The sequence below is a fragment of the Xenopus tropicalis genome, chromosome 6, assembly GCF_000004195.4.
Source record: "Xenopus tropicalis strain Nigerian chromosome 6, UCB_Xtro_10.0, whole genome shotgun sequence".
Taxonomy (NCBI): domain Eukaryota; kingdom Metazoa; phylum Chordata; class Amphibia; order Anura; family Pipidae; genus Xenopus; species Xenopus tropicalis.
In genome coordinates this window covers 26,454,810-26,469,840 of record NC_030682.2, presented here as the reverse complement: position 1 = coordinate 26,469,840, position 15,031 = coordinate 26,454,810, and the positions used below count along the sequence as shown (strand labels likewise).

The following is a 15,031-nucleotide window of genomic DNA, read 5'->3' as shown; positions in this document are numbered from 1 at the left end:
TGTATATGGGGGTGCAGCCAGTAACACTGTATATGGGGGTGCAGCCAGTAACGCTGTATATGGGGGTGCAGCCAGTAACGCTGTATATGGGGTTATAGCCAGTAACGCTGTATATGGGGGTGCAGCCAGTAGCGCTGTATATGGGGTTATAGCCAGTAACGCTGTATATGGGGTTATAGCCAGTAACGCTGTATATGGGGGTGCAGCCAGTAGCGCTGTATATGGGGTTATAGCCAGTAACGCTGTATATGGGGGTGCAGCCAGTAACGCTGTATATGGGGGTGCAGCCAGTAACGCTGTATATGGGGGTGCAGCCAGTAACGCTGTATATGGGGGTGCAGCCAGTAACGCTGTATATGGGGGTGCAGCCAGTAGCGCTGTATATGGGGTTATAGCCAGTAACGCTGTATATGGGAGTATAGCCATTAGCGCTGTATATGGGGGTGCAGTCAGTAACGCTGTATATGGGGGTGCAGCCAGTAATACTGTATATGGGGGTGCAGCCAGTAACGATGTATATGGGGGTGCAGCCAGTAACGCTGTATATGGGGGTGCAACCAGTAACGATGTATATGGGGGTGCAGCCAGTAACGCTGTATATGGGGGTGCAGCCAGTAACACCTATATATGGGGGTGCAGCCAGTAGCGCTGTATATGGGAGTATAGCCAGTAACACCTATATATGGGAGTATAGCCAGTAACGCTGTATATGGGAGTATAGCCAGTAACGCTGTATATGGGGGTGCAGCCAGTAACACTGTATATGGGGGTGCAGCCAGTAACGCTGTATATGGGGGTATAGCCAGTAACACCTATATATGGGGGTGCAGCCAGTAGCGCTGTATATGGGAGTATAGCCAGTAACACCTATATATGGGGGTGCAGCCAGTAACACTGTATATGGGGGTGCAGCCAGTAACGCTGTATATGGGGGTGCAGCCAGTAACACTGTATATGGGGTGCAGCCAGTAACGCTGTATATGGGGGTGCAGCCAGTAACACTGTATATGGGGGTGCAGCCAGTAACACTGTATATGGGGGTGCAGCCAGTAACACTGTATATGGGGGTGCAGCCAGTAACGCTGTATATGGAGGTGCAGCCAGTAACGCTGTATATGGGGGTACAGCCAGTAACACCTATATATGGGGGTGCAGCCAGTAACACCTATATATGGGGGTGCAGCCAGTAACACTGTATATGGGGGTGCAGCCAGTAACACCTATATATGGGGGTGCAGCCAGTAACACTGTATATGGGGGTGCAGCCAGTAACGCTGTATATGGGGGTGCAGCCAGTAACGCTGTATATGGGGGTACAGCCAGTAACACCTATATATGGGGGTGCAGCCAGTAACACTGTATATGGGGGTGCAGCCAGTAACGCTGTATATGGGGGTGCAGCCAGTAACGCTGTATATGGGGGTGAATGTACTGAGCAGAAGCGCAATGCTATGTACTATAAAGCTACACGGCGCAGTATGGTGCTGCTCTCTGTATACTCAGCGCTCTCCCTATTCTGTGCAGCATCCCAGTGCCACATACTAGGGGACAGGAAACCCCCTGGCACCCAGTAACATACAGTAAGGATGTCGGTGCCATTCCCGGTGCCTGGGAGGAGCTGTCAGTCGCTGTTACTGGTGCCTACAGGAGATGCCAGGGGATTCTCTGCCCCAAAGCGCAGATCTGACAGGGACCATGTGGGCACCCGATGCGCCGAGAGCTGTCACTGTACCAGGAGGCGTGTCCCCCGGGGCCCCTCCCACCAGGCAAGGTGCTGAAGCGGAGAGGGGGAGGCAATGGAGCACTGTGATTGGCTGCGGCTGCGGGCATTGGCACGCTTGCTGCTTGTACCTATAAGTACTCCCGTGTGGGACTTCAACTTCAGCCTCAAAGTCCCGAACCGAGTGAGGAGCCCCCGGAACCGCAGCATCACCCGGGCCGGCACCATGGAAACGGTACTGGAGCAGTTCGCAGGTCTGGAGTCCTTCCCTTCCCCGTACTTCGATGAGGATGATTTCTTCACTGACCATTCCTCTAGGGACGCCCTGGACCCAGACGACTTTTTGGAAGACGATGTGGACTTCTTGGCCGGTCAGATCCAAGACTATTACCGGGACAGCCGGGGGCTGCACACTGATGATGAATACTGCGATGCCGGCAACTTCTCCTTCTCATCCTCCTCTTCGGGGGGCTTCCCCTATGAATGTGGGGAGGGAGGCTGCGAATTGTCGCCGGGGATGAAGGGAGGGAGTCTGGTGATGAAGAGGAGGAGGAGGCTGAGGTCGGACGCGGAGATGCAGCAGCTCAGGCAGGCGGCCAATGTCAGGGAGCGGCGCAGGATGCAGTCCATCAATGACGCCTTTGAGGGGCTCCGCTCGCACATCCCCACTCTGCCCTACGAGAAGCGACTGTCCAAGGTAGACACCCTGCGTCTGGCCATAGGCTACATCAACTTCCTCAGCGAGTTGGTACAGTCCGACCTGCCTCTAAGGAACCCCAACACCGACAGCGGCCATCAGCCCAAGAAAGTCATCATCTGCCACCGGGGCACAAGTGAGTACCATTATTGCCCCTTGGGGTGTGTACCCCCAACCTACTGTCTGTGTGTTTGTAGCCATAGGCTCTGAGTTAATCGTGACCCAACATAATATATATATAATACTAATACAGCGCCAAATGTATGAAGAGAGGCTGTCCCCTATCTTTCTATGCAATATTTTCTAATAACAGATATTCCCAGATTCTTTCCTGACAGCCCAATTGCATTCAAAAGTTTCTTTTCCATAGATAATTCGTTTGCAGTTCTGTGTTACTAACAAGCCCTCTGCTCCCTGGCATTATTATACGGGTTATAGTAACTAGCACGTCGGTTACTTTAAACTGAATGAAAAACAAAAACATTAGTTCGTGTTACTATGACAACAGCATGATTAATTGTACTTCACTTATTAGCCTAATTAGTATATGGTATTTCTATCGAATACTTTGGTGCGATGATGTCTAACGTAAACTTTTGTCCGTTCCCTTATAGGGTCCCCATCCCCAAGCGACCCCGACTATGGGCTGCCTCCCCTTGCGGGCCATTCTCTTTCCTGGACTGATGAGAAGCAACTGAGAGACCAAAACGTTGTCAGAACGGCCAAAGTGTGGACCCCAGAGGACCCCAGGAAATTAAACAAATCCTCATTCAGCAACATTGAAAACGAACCCCCTCTGACTTTGTGCCTTGATATGTGACTATTTGAGCCGGACTGCTTGGTACCAGTCGGTACCGATGTGTTAATATGTACATAAGACATGGGACCATTTAATTTATAGCCCTGCTTTTTATAATTCCAATGGCAATCACCACTTGTGTATTTATATATTTATTACCGGTTTGATTAATTGTAATTGGGATTTGAACGTGTAATTTATATAATTTAATGACATATGCAATAAGAGCACCTTTTTTTGCTACAACGATCTAATTTTTATTACAATATTTTGGAAGAAATAAATCTAATTTATTATTTAAATGCAATCTACTAAGGTTTCCGCGTTGCGCTCTATGTATTTCATGGCAGGATTAGTCGCTCCTTATTGGGTGGGTTTTGGGGTCCCCTTGACAGAAGGGATGTCACAATGGGATTCGTGTTCTAACTGGAACTGAGCCTCAGCGCAAAGTCTGCGCCAGATATGAGCAATTTGCCCAAGTAATGAGCCGGGTACAAGAGCTGAAGGCTCAGTGTATCCAGTCCGCTTCGCTTCATTGTTGCAGCTTTAGAAACGCTGGCTGGTTATCCGCCTTATACCGGCGCTATCATGTGATTGCTTTAGCGCTATATATACCTTTGCGCTTCAGGGCGCCTCAGCCGTCGAAACTCATGTCAAGGGATTCTGGGAGCTGTAGTTCCACAAGATCTGGATATATTCTGGCTACAAATCTACAATCCATGTAAAGGGGCAGTGCTGATAGGTACAGCTATGGGCCCTCCAATCTGCTGCTCCTCTGGGATATTGAGCTTATATAGGAAATGTGAGGGGCAAGTTGGGTTACTGGCAGATGAGACAGAGGGTTAATCGCCATTTTTGTAGGGATAATTAAAACATGAGTATATATGGGGCCAAATTAATGAAACTGCAGCTGTAACTGTGATATGTTTTACCTAGAAAAGGAGGTTCTAGTTTGTGGGGATGTGGAGCCCAGTAGCAGTGAGAAGGGCCCCAAGATGGACAGTATAGTCACCCATAACATGCCCACCCCTTGCAGGTGACTGGGACCCCAGGGGCCACTAGGAAACCTCAGCCATGGGCCAAACTATCTCTCCAAACTATGTTTCTTCCTCTTCTCATTTAACCTCTTGGTTTTACTAGTCTATTTTCTTTACATGCTATAATCTATTCTTTAAGCAAAAAAAAAGGGAATAGCCATGATATAGGGCAAATGCTTAGAGGCAGAAAGGCCCCCTGACACCCGGGCCCCCCGGGAGTTTTCCTGGTATCCCTGTGGGCCAGTCAGACACGGGTGGCAAATACTAAACACAAACTGCTTCTCTCCAACCCAACCTGTCTGATTATGGCGCTACTGGGTATTTCATGGGCAAGTTGTTGTTGAGCTTTACTGTTCCTTATTCACCTTTCCCTTTGAACAGACACGCAAGCTGCCCTGAGCACAAAGCTCTTCAGATGGAGCACAAAGAAAATGTTGGGACCAGTAAGGGTAAAAACACACAGAGCTACTAGTAGCAGCTACTTGTCGTGGCTACTAAAAGAGACAATGCTGATCTTTTACTGATAATTGTCTGTACAAGTTTTTTTAGCAGTGGCAGTTTTAAGTATTGTCTATGGCAGGGTATTTTCTGGAGTTTAGTAGCCTTGAAAAAGTAGCTGCTACTAGTAACTCTGTGTGTCTTCAACTTAAATGTGGGCAGAGGTGAAGTCCGAAAGTCAGCAGGGTCAGAACATTGCCCAAGTCTTCCTTCCCCAAGCAGAAGGCTGCAATTAGCTCATGTAGAGTGCCACTACACACAGAGTGCCACTACACACAGAGTGCAACTACAGACAGAGTGCCACTACACACAGAGTGCAACTACACACAGAGTGCGTCTACAGACAGAGTGCAACTACAGACAGAGTGCCACTACACACAGAGTGCAACTACAGACAGAGTGCGACTACAGACAGAGTGTGACTACAGACAGTGTGTGACTACAGACAGAGTGCCACTACACACAGAGTGCAACTACAGACAGAGTGCGACTACAGACAGAGTGTGACTACAGACAGAGTGCCACTACACACAGAGTGCAACTACAGACAGAGTGCGACTACAGACAGTGTGTGACTACAGACAGAGTGCAACTACAGACAGAGTGCGACTACAGACAGAGTGCCACTACACACAGAGTGCGACTACAGACAGAGTGCCACTACACACAGAGTGCAACTACAGACAGAGTGCGACTACAGACAGAGTGCCACTACACACAGAGTGCAACTACAGACAGAGTGCGACTACAGACAGTGTGCGACTACAGACAGTGTGCGACTACAGACAGTGTGCGACTACAGACAGAGTGCGACTACAGACAGTGTGCGACTACAGACAGTGTGCGACTACAGACAGAGTGCGACTACAGACAGTGTGCGACTACAGACAGTGTGCGACTACAGACAGAGTGCAACTACAGACAGTGTGCGACTACAGACAGAGTGCAACAGCAGACAGAGTGGGACTACAGACAGAGTGCGACTACACACAGAGTGCAACTACAGACAGAGTGTGACTACAGACAGGAATGATACAGGACTGAAGCTAGGGGACTGGGTCAGGTTAAACTACATGAAGGGAAACTGACAGTGCAGGGGAATTGGGAAAGATTGTACCCCAGGGAACTTTCTAAGCATCTTTCCTTTATTCAATTATTGCAAAATTTTTAACAATGTGCTTAGTTATTTGTAAATGTAATTGCTGCTGAAAACAGTACTTGTCCCTTGTTGCTGGCTGCATTCACTACTACCTTTGATTCTTCTGGAGCAGAAGTCAGTTCTCTCTTGTGGGTGGAGTTCCCCTTTAAGGACGTAACAGTTATAGGCCCTGAATGATCCATGTTGGTGTGGCGCAGAGTATGGTGCAGGGCATGATAATCTAATGGAAAGTGCAGTGCAGTTCATTGTGGGTGTGTAGGAAGGGAATGCATTGCTCTGGGTCTGTAATGGCTCTGGGAACACACAGTGCAGGTGCTGGCCCTGCTGATTTTCCCACCATATCCCAGTCTGGGCTACTCATGCAATAGGGCAGTCTGAGCCTCCAACAGATGCCAGGCAGTACCTAGGCCAGTAGCTCCCAAACTGTGCAGCTGCCCCCACCCCCCTTTGGGTGGCCCGAGGCAGTAAGCCCAGCCTGAAGGCTTTTTAGTATAGGATTTGGGCTGAAAACATATTTTCTTCATATTACTGGGACCATAGTAGAATGGCAAATACACAAAAATGTAATATTCCCATAGCCTTGTAATCAGGTAAGCGGTGACCAAACTTGGTTGGCTGCACCCTAAGAAGTCTGTAATATTTAGCCTTATTCTCTGTGGGTGTCAAGGGTCCACATTATCTTCAGTTTGATCACCTTCAGTGTCATTAGAACCAGCAAATATGTGCAACATGGCCAACACATCAGAACAATAGCCAGAGGGCCCTGCCTTGGGAGTAGGAAGGATGAAGGAATGAGATGGGGGTACAGGTTTATGGCTGGAGGGGATCAAAGCAGCTGGTGCCTCACTGGTGGGCTCACTGGTAGAGATAGTTAATGGGGGGGTTGTTATACTGGGGAGAATATATATTTGCTAACAGATTTAAGAATATGCACCCTGACATTGATATTCTGTGCTTTGGGTGTCTTTCTGTGGTCTGCAGAGGCAGGTCATTATCTTTTGCTATTTGACATCAGTATTGTGCACTGTAATTGCACCCACCTACATCCCTGCTGCAGAGGCTCCCAGACTGGGGGACTGTTTCCACTAAGCGGCCAAAGGAGTGGAAGGGGCCCAGTCTATAAAGCTATCAGGGTGGGGTTTGGGTACATCATCATCATCATCATCACTTACTTATATAGCCCCAGCAAGTTACAAAGCACTTTATATTAATATACAACAAAGAAGGATCTTGCAATAGTTCAACAAACAAGGGTTACAGAATAAAATCAGATCAGAAGGCTCTGCTCACAAGTAAATGTTTTTTTCACTCGTGGATCTGACTGCTTTATATCAGCGTCTGATTAATTTGGAACACTGGCAATAGCCAAGGGATGTCTGACAAAAAATGTTCTCCAAACAGGGTGGGTGCTTGAACCTAAAAATGGCCACAGGGTTTGCAACAACACTCCAAAAGCATTCTAATGCAGTAGCACTATTTTGCAACTAGGTGGCGCTCTATGGATTAACTCATGTACTATATGTGCCTGAGGGCTCATATGGTTTGTTCTGCTGGAGACTTTATTGGGCTCATCAATGTGAGTGCAAAGAGTAAAACCGCTGCAATTCAAATGCTATTCACAAAAAAACTTTAGTCTAAACACACTATACTTGCACTTTGTGCTAAAAAGCTGGTGGAGCCAGTTTGCTGCAAAACATTTAAACACAAAAGCATGTATATGTGTAATGAATAGGGCTTGTGCTGAACACACTTTTTGCCCATTATTTTACTGACAAAATATCTATGGTTTTTCTTATTTCTTGGGCTAAACATGGGAAACAGGGGGATTTAGATTCTGTCAGACTGATACATTACCAGTGCAAAGTGCCCCCCTGCATACAGGACTTGTGCTTACCTTGGGCCAAATCATTCACAACAAAGTGTGAAGGAAGGAGCTGTTTACTGGGGATCTAGGATTAAACAAACAAAATATGGAGTAACTTTAATATCACTGTCCTGTTTAGCGCAAGAAATTGAAAAAAAAAAAACAACAAAAACCTAGATTAGGACAATGGCAAAAAGTATGTTTAGCACAAGCCCTATTTATTGAACTCATATTAAAGGAGGGTACACTGACCCTTTAAAAGTACTGGCAGCAGGGTGCACTGTACCAAGTGCTGTGTTGGAAGGACTTGTCTGTGATTATGCACTATCCAATGTAAATAAGTAGGTAAAAAGGGCAGGTAAGCCTGAAACATGCACCCCCCATCTGTAATAAAATACACTATGTTTGCACAGGTGCAGTAACCCATAGCAACCAATAAGATGTTTGCTTGTGAACAGCTGATTGGTAAAAGCTACCTGCTGATTGGTCTGTATAGGTGAGTAGACCTGAATCAAACTTTACAGCATAAGTAGTGCTTTGTAGCACTCTCCCTATCTGCTTTATATATTTTATATATATATTTTATATATAAGCAGTAAAATAAGATTGGCACCATGCTAACGAATGCTTTGCACCAACATTGTTGCACCCCTAATGCATGGGCCAAAGTGGCAACTATTGAGAATAAGACACAAAGTACAATACTGTTAGCACAATGGGGGCCTTTGAGCAGGGATTAAGCCTCAGATAGAAAAACATTTGTGCCAACAAAATAACATGGAAGGCGGGTAAGAGAACGCCCACATTGATGCCCATTTAATACACACACAATTAACAACAGGGTGTACATTTTGAGGTATTATTGATGTATAAACTGAACAATAAATTTATGTCCCAATCTCTGCATTTGCACATTTTAGTAACAGTATTTACTAAGAACCATGGAATCTGAATGAGCTGAAGCCTCTCTGTGGTTGGCCCTGCTGCCCAGTAACTGGCACTAATTATAGTAAACTTACCTACATCTACTTATTACAAATGTAGGGAATTAGATCTGTGCAGATGCAAAGAAAGGCATTTATGGGTAATGCTAAATAGCCAGGGATATGGTACAGACAACACTAGGACAGAGCATCTGGGCACCTCTAGGCACCTCTAGGTACTATGAGTTTACACATTGCTTTTTCGCAACACCAATATTTTTGGTTTTGGTAAAACATTTGCGTGTCGCAGGTAGGGTGCAACTCTAACTGCAGCTCCTTGTGGAACCAAGGGTGCCTTCAGCTTAATGGCTGCTGGAAACCAGAAGGGGTGAATGGAAACTTGTGAGGACTGAGTAGATGTATTATTAGCCATATACCCTGTACCCTGCATATTCAGTACTGGGAAGCTGCAAGCACAAATTTGGTGTAAAGTACAATATTTCTGTGCCTCAAGGTGCAGACACCCAGATTGTGTTCCCTACTGGCACCCATATTATTTGTAGGCAGTTTGTGCTGCTTTTGAAAGAAACAAACAACCATTGTGACATTGTGAGCAGCAGTGTTTGTGAAGGTAAGTGTATTTATAATGGTGTGCAAACCTGCCCGTGTAGGGGCAATAGTACATATCCCTGGAGATAGTACACTGGATGTTGATGCACTTTGGCCACACCTGTTGCTGGCAAAGTAGATCGACCAATCAGCCCAGACAGAACACATTCTGTAATGTTTTGGCCAATTAAATGTGATGTGCATGTGTAAAAGGGCTTGTTTACCTTTCAGGTAGCTTTTAGTATGATGTAGAGAGTAATATTCTAAGACAATTTGCAATTATTCAGCAGCTCTCCAGTTTGGAGTTTCAGTAGCTATCTGGTTGCTAGGGTCCAAATTACCTTAGCAACAAGGGAGTGGTTTGAATGAAAGACTGTTATATGAATAGAGGAGGACCTGCTTAGAAAAATAAAAGTAATACAAAGTAACAATAACAATAACACAGTAGCCTCACACAACAATAGTTTTTGGCTGGTGGGGTCAGCGACCCCCATTTGAAAGCTGCCAAGAGTTAGAAGAGGAAAACAAATAAAATGAAGACCAATTGGCAAGTTGCTTGCATTTGGCCATTCTATAACATACTAAAAGTTAACTTAATGTTGTGTATTGCATGTACTAATAATACACCCATCTTACACTGCGGTTTAATGGCCACAAACCCCGCACACAAATAACAGGACCCCCAGCAGTTACAGTCGCACCAGGCGCAGAAGTCGCCGCTCTGAGAGCCCCCCGGTTTCTTGCCCCCCCCATGCCCCCCATTGATGCTCGGATTGACATGCAGTAAATAAATGCCCTTTGGAGGCAGGCAGAGGTATAATTCGATTTAAGCCAAACATTAGGGGCTCATTAAACACAGTAAATCGCTCCTGTACAAACGCTCCCATCAGGCATGAAATCTCATTAAACTCATTACAAAGTCAAATGTTAGTTCATTGCACTTAATTAAAAGATATGGAAGTGCCTGTGCCCTTGTGTGCCAGCCTGTAACCTCCCCCCCCCAGACTGGCGATACAATGTGCTCCTGTTGCAGTTGGCGCTATTATATTTGGGGGGCTCTGGAAGACAAAGGGTTACTGAGATATAATGGGGGGCACCTTCCTATACCATTACATGCGCCCTATTTGTATAATTCCCCTCGTACCTATTATGTGGCGCAGACTAAGGAGAAACCCGGGACTTTGCGCCGAGACGGGCCCCTAGGGGCCCCCCCTGACTGTCCTTGTTTCACCCCGTAATTCCCCTGGGACAGGCTTATAGCTCTTGTTAGGGATGTGGCCTTTGTTTCCCATGCCCCATGAAAATAAACTCTATATACAGTACTTAATACATGGAATCTATTGCACCTCCCAGACTGGCAGCCCAGTGGCATCTGTGCAGGCTTCTGTGCCAGTGTGGGCACTCGCTAAACTCCCTGGCTTGGGTGCCCTAACGCTATTCAATTATCCCTAATCACATTGACCTTGCCAAATGCAGAAATGCCCCAGTATCCAATATTAACCCCATTTGGCCGTCTAATCTGCATGAAGACCCATATGAATATCATAAGGAACATTATTGAGGGCAATGAACCGGAAAAAGAAAAAACGGCGCAAATGCATATACTGATATTTACTGTGCAAAAAGTAGTCGCTGATACAAATAACATAGACGTATGAATTAAATAGAATTAAATCAACCTAAAATAACAAATAGTTTTGGTGAAATATTGTATTTATTTGCGAGAAGAACCAAACACATTTCCCATTAACACAATGGTTATATATATAAATAAATATGTGTGTATATATATATATATATATAGTGATTATGCCATATGGCTAAATGTACCTGACCTAACTGCAGCAGTCATTCTGACAATCATGTGCTTTTCCCATAACCAAGGAAGATGGTGGGTGATTGTGTGTATGGTGCAATGGGGGCTACAATAACGCAGCGGCTAGGGGAAGCTTTGTGCATTAACAGATATTAAGGGATGATCTATATCCTATGTCTGGAAAGCCTGGGTATAAAGATGTTTCCTGTCTGTGAATCTGCACCAATCCGATTCCCATGCCTCCTAATCTGCCAATAGTGGGATTAGCGCCCTATAATATACAGGGTGTGAAAGATCCTAAATCCATGAACTCATCCCATGTTCATTAATGTATCTCTCTCTGTGGCACCGAGTGCCAGCTGCCAGGTTGAGAGGGAAACACACTAGAGTCTCCCTGGTACAAACCCCTGGCTAAATCTCCCTCTTTCTCCAAGTTCACTGTCTGTGAGAATGACCCCAAATCGTGGCACAAATAAATTGTACTTGTGTCTATGTGGAATCGCAGGGAGGAAACGATTCCCACGACGGGATGTGAGGTCTGGCCAACAGGTGTTCGGATTTGGCCGAGGGAGACTCGTCTTGTACGGAAACCCAGGGAGGGAGAGAGGGGGCTTTAATGGCAGAAAAAGAGGGGTTTGCCTCGGCGCTATTTTTCCCCTTTACATGGCGTGGAGGCTCCAAACAATCGAAATGATATCTTTATTGCTAGGTTCATGTCCTGGGCTATAACATATCAATCCCTGTCTTGGTTCTCTGGGGTGCACCTGGTAGTTCAAACTTGTTCTTTTTTTGTGCTTTCTGGGTCCTGGACTGCAGCTGCCTAAAACAAGCAAAAAGACAGAGGCCTCACAATGTCTCCAAGAAGTGTTGGCATGGTTTGCTTGTCTTTAATGTGCCATTAACTATTGTCTTTGCACAATATGGGAACTGTAAGGCATGGCATGTGTTATAATAAAACACATTGTCAGGGATAAACTTGGACTTGAAACTGGGTTGTAAGCAAACAAGTCCCCCCAAGTCTTGTTTTGTCTGCTCTGCTAAGCTCCCTGGCAATTAAACTTCAGACCATTTTCCCTCTGATCAGCCAATTAAATTTTATGTCTTCTAATTTTTTACATAGAAAAAAAAAGACATGCTTGGCCCCTACAGACATTGATTTTCCTGCTATCACCTGGTGTTCAGACCTTAGTTTCATTTATCAAGAAGGGAAATGTCAGGCGTTCCATGAAGTGACTCTGTTACCATAAGGCTCTCACCATCCTGCCCCATTGTTTTCCCTTGTTAATAACTCATTACCAGGATTTAACAAATCAACCATTACATATGTTTTGTGTCTCCATATTTTGATCCGTACGATTAAGCAGATGTTACGATTGAAAATTGAAAAGTCCAAGGCTGCTTCTAGGCTGAAAGAAAAAAAAGGGACTCGACAGCAAAAGCTCACAATGAAAATTCACAAGATCTTCAGAAAAAAACATTTACTACCAATAAACAGACTCCAACCTGCTCCATTTCAACCATTGTTTGGCTTTTTGAATAATTACGTTTAATAGGAATAGGTTTGTGAGACTGTGAATGTCAAGACCACAGGTGCAGGGTGGCATGATGAATGATTGGCTTGATTTTTGCCAAACTCAAGGGCTCTTCTCTTGGACTTTCAAGCAGATAGAAAATATTGTCATTTCTTTAATTCACAGCATTACTTTCAGGCAGAACAAAGCCGGCTGATGAAAAGCTTATGCTGTAATGAAACACGCTATGTGGCGGCTATTGGGCTTCCCAATGAAAGAGAAGACTCAATGGCACAAGCGCCGTGCGTTTTCGCGCAAGGACTCTCTGTAAACCACACAAAAGTTCTTTTCTAGTCATTTAAAGCTTGATTTTTTATCTTTTCAAGCCCATACAGCTTTATTCATGGGCCATACGGTGCTCCAGCAGCTTGCATTTGCATTGCCAATGGCACCCAGCCTTCATTATCCATGGGGGGAAACTTTTTAAACTTTGGAAAACTTTCCGCACCTTGCCTGGCTCTGGATAAGTCAGTAGGGCGCACATGCGTAAGGCACTTTCTCCGGCCGATTCCTTCCTCTGTGAGGTGCAGGTGACCCACCAAAGCACTGGTGGATGTGGCACAGACCCTCTTGGATATTTTGGCCCGTTTATTTTACATTTAGGGGGAATATATTCCTGTAACTATCTTCAGACAAGCGCAGTAGGGAGGAAAATGCTGATTACGCATGGAGGTGCCGCGGGCAGTAGAGGGAGCCCCCAGTTAGAAGGGTCTGGGTATAAGCGGGGTTTGGCTATGGCTTCGGGTTTACTTGCATTTAAGTGTCTCTGTGCCCTGTCCAGTTCTCACACACACAGCCCCAGTCCCTGCAGCTGCTCTTCCATTCCAGCACAATGAATTCTAACTAAACACCTTGCCTGAAGGGCCTAACATAGTAGGACTGGTGATAAAAGAGATGGCTGATTCCCCTACAGCCCAGATGAAGAGCTTTTCTGCAACACCTGCTCCCACCGACCTGTTGCACCAAATGTGTGATTCCCATGCTCACTACAATGGCTGGTCAGTAGGGCACCATGCACACAGCCAGGCTCTCCTATGTACAACAATGGTCAATGTCATGTCATTTCTTTGTTGTTCTTGTATTCACTTAAGGGCAACAGGCTAAAGAACAAGCAGATTGTTTATTCAGTCGGCATAATAAATACCAAATTAATAGTCTCCTCATTCTAAGTGTTTAGCAATATTGTGCAGTAAGGTTGCTGAGGTCTGGAAATTTTCTCCAATAATATGGGCGGAATATTTTAGTTTAAATATGGTTTAAATATACAGGTATCTGGATTAATACATATTAAACTGAGTGTAACAGAAGCCATCTTGATGTAGCACCACTCCACTTGTTAACTGCAATTGGCAATGAATGGGTTTAAAAAGTATCTACCAAAACATTCACCATCATTTGTTAAGCAGCTTTGTATGCTATTATGCATCCTGGCAGTGCTGGTAGTGAATAGAAACAACCATATGCATAGGATTAAAAAAAAATCACATAAGCAAATACACATATAATACACAAATAAAATGAAGCACAATATGAACCATGAGCGCAATCGTATGAAAAAAGTCTGCTTTCCTATTGATTAATATTAACATTTGCAAATAATACGTCTTGTAGATCAGAAATCAAACCTAGAACCCTGAATATTAGTAATTCGGTCTCCCAAGTGAGGCTGCTCAGCTTATTTGCGCTGCTCGGATACCTATGGATACAGGTGCGCCCTATGCTCTTATGGTTCTTATTGATGGAGAATGAGCGCTGGGCTGTTGCAGGTGTAGAGCGCCGCTAACAAGCATGCATGTGTGCCCACCAACGGCGACAGTGTGACAGGGACATCTGGCTCAGTTTACACTGTGAAAACCCCCCCTTGGTGGAGCAAACACAGAGACTTGACCTTTCTGCAGGGGAATGAGAGACGAGCACTGAGCTGAATTAGCCATAAAGGCGTCTTGCTATGACTTTTGTTCCTCGCCAAAGCCAAGGCATCCTGCGTTTAATGGAGAAGCCTGGCTCACAGCTTTTCGGTGCCCGTTAGCAAATGTGATGGAGTTGATTTACGCACAGTGACTGGGGCTGCGCAACAGAGACGCACAGTTACATGAGCATTTAACAACTGCTGGGGTGGGATTTGTTTAGAAATTGCTACTCAGAGCCAGTAGGCACGATCCCAGGGTAGCTGTTATATTGCAAAAAGTCTTCTCTCCTTCACAGCCCAATTGTTATTTAATGTTTCATTTGGTAAATTAAGTGAACAAAGTCATCCTGCACACTTTGAATTTTGGGATGCAAAAACATGATGAAACAAAGAAACACAGAAAATAAATATTAAAAGAAAGCTGTCCTA

General features: G+C 45.3%; 1 protein-coding gene across 1 annotated transcript; it reads left to right on the top strand.

Annotated features, from left to right (window-relative positions):
* Positions 1–1,862: 1,862 nt before the first annotated feature.
* Positions 1,863–3,527, top strand: ptf1a (pancreas associated transcription factor 1a). Its single transcript, XM_002933135.5, has 2 exons — positions 1,863–2,553; positions 3,032–3,527. The coding sequence occupies exons 1-2, from the start codon at positions 1,947–1,949 to the stop codon at positions 3,235–3,237; spliced, it is 813 nt and encodes a 270-aa protein (XP_002933181.5). The 5' UTR covers positions 1,863–1,946; the 3' UTR covers positions 3,238–3,527.
* The last annotated feature ends 11,504 nt before the right edge of the window (positions 3,528–15,031 follow it).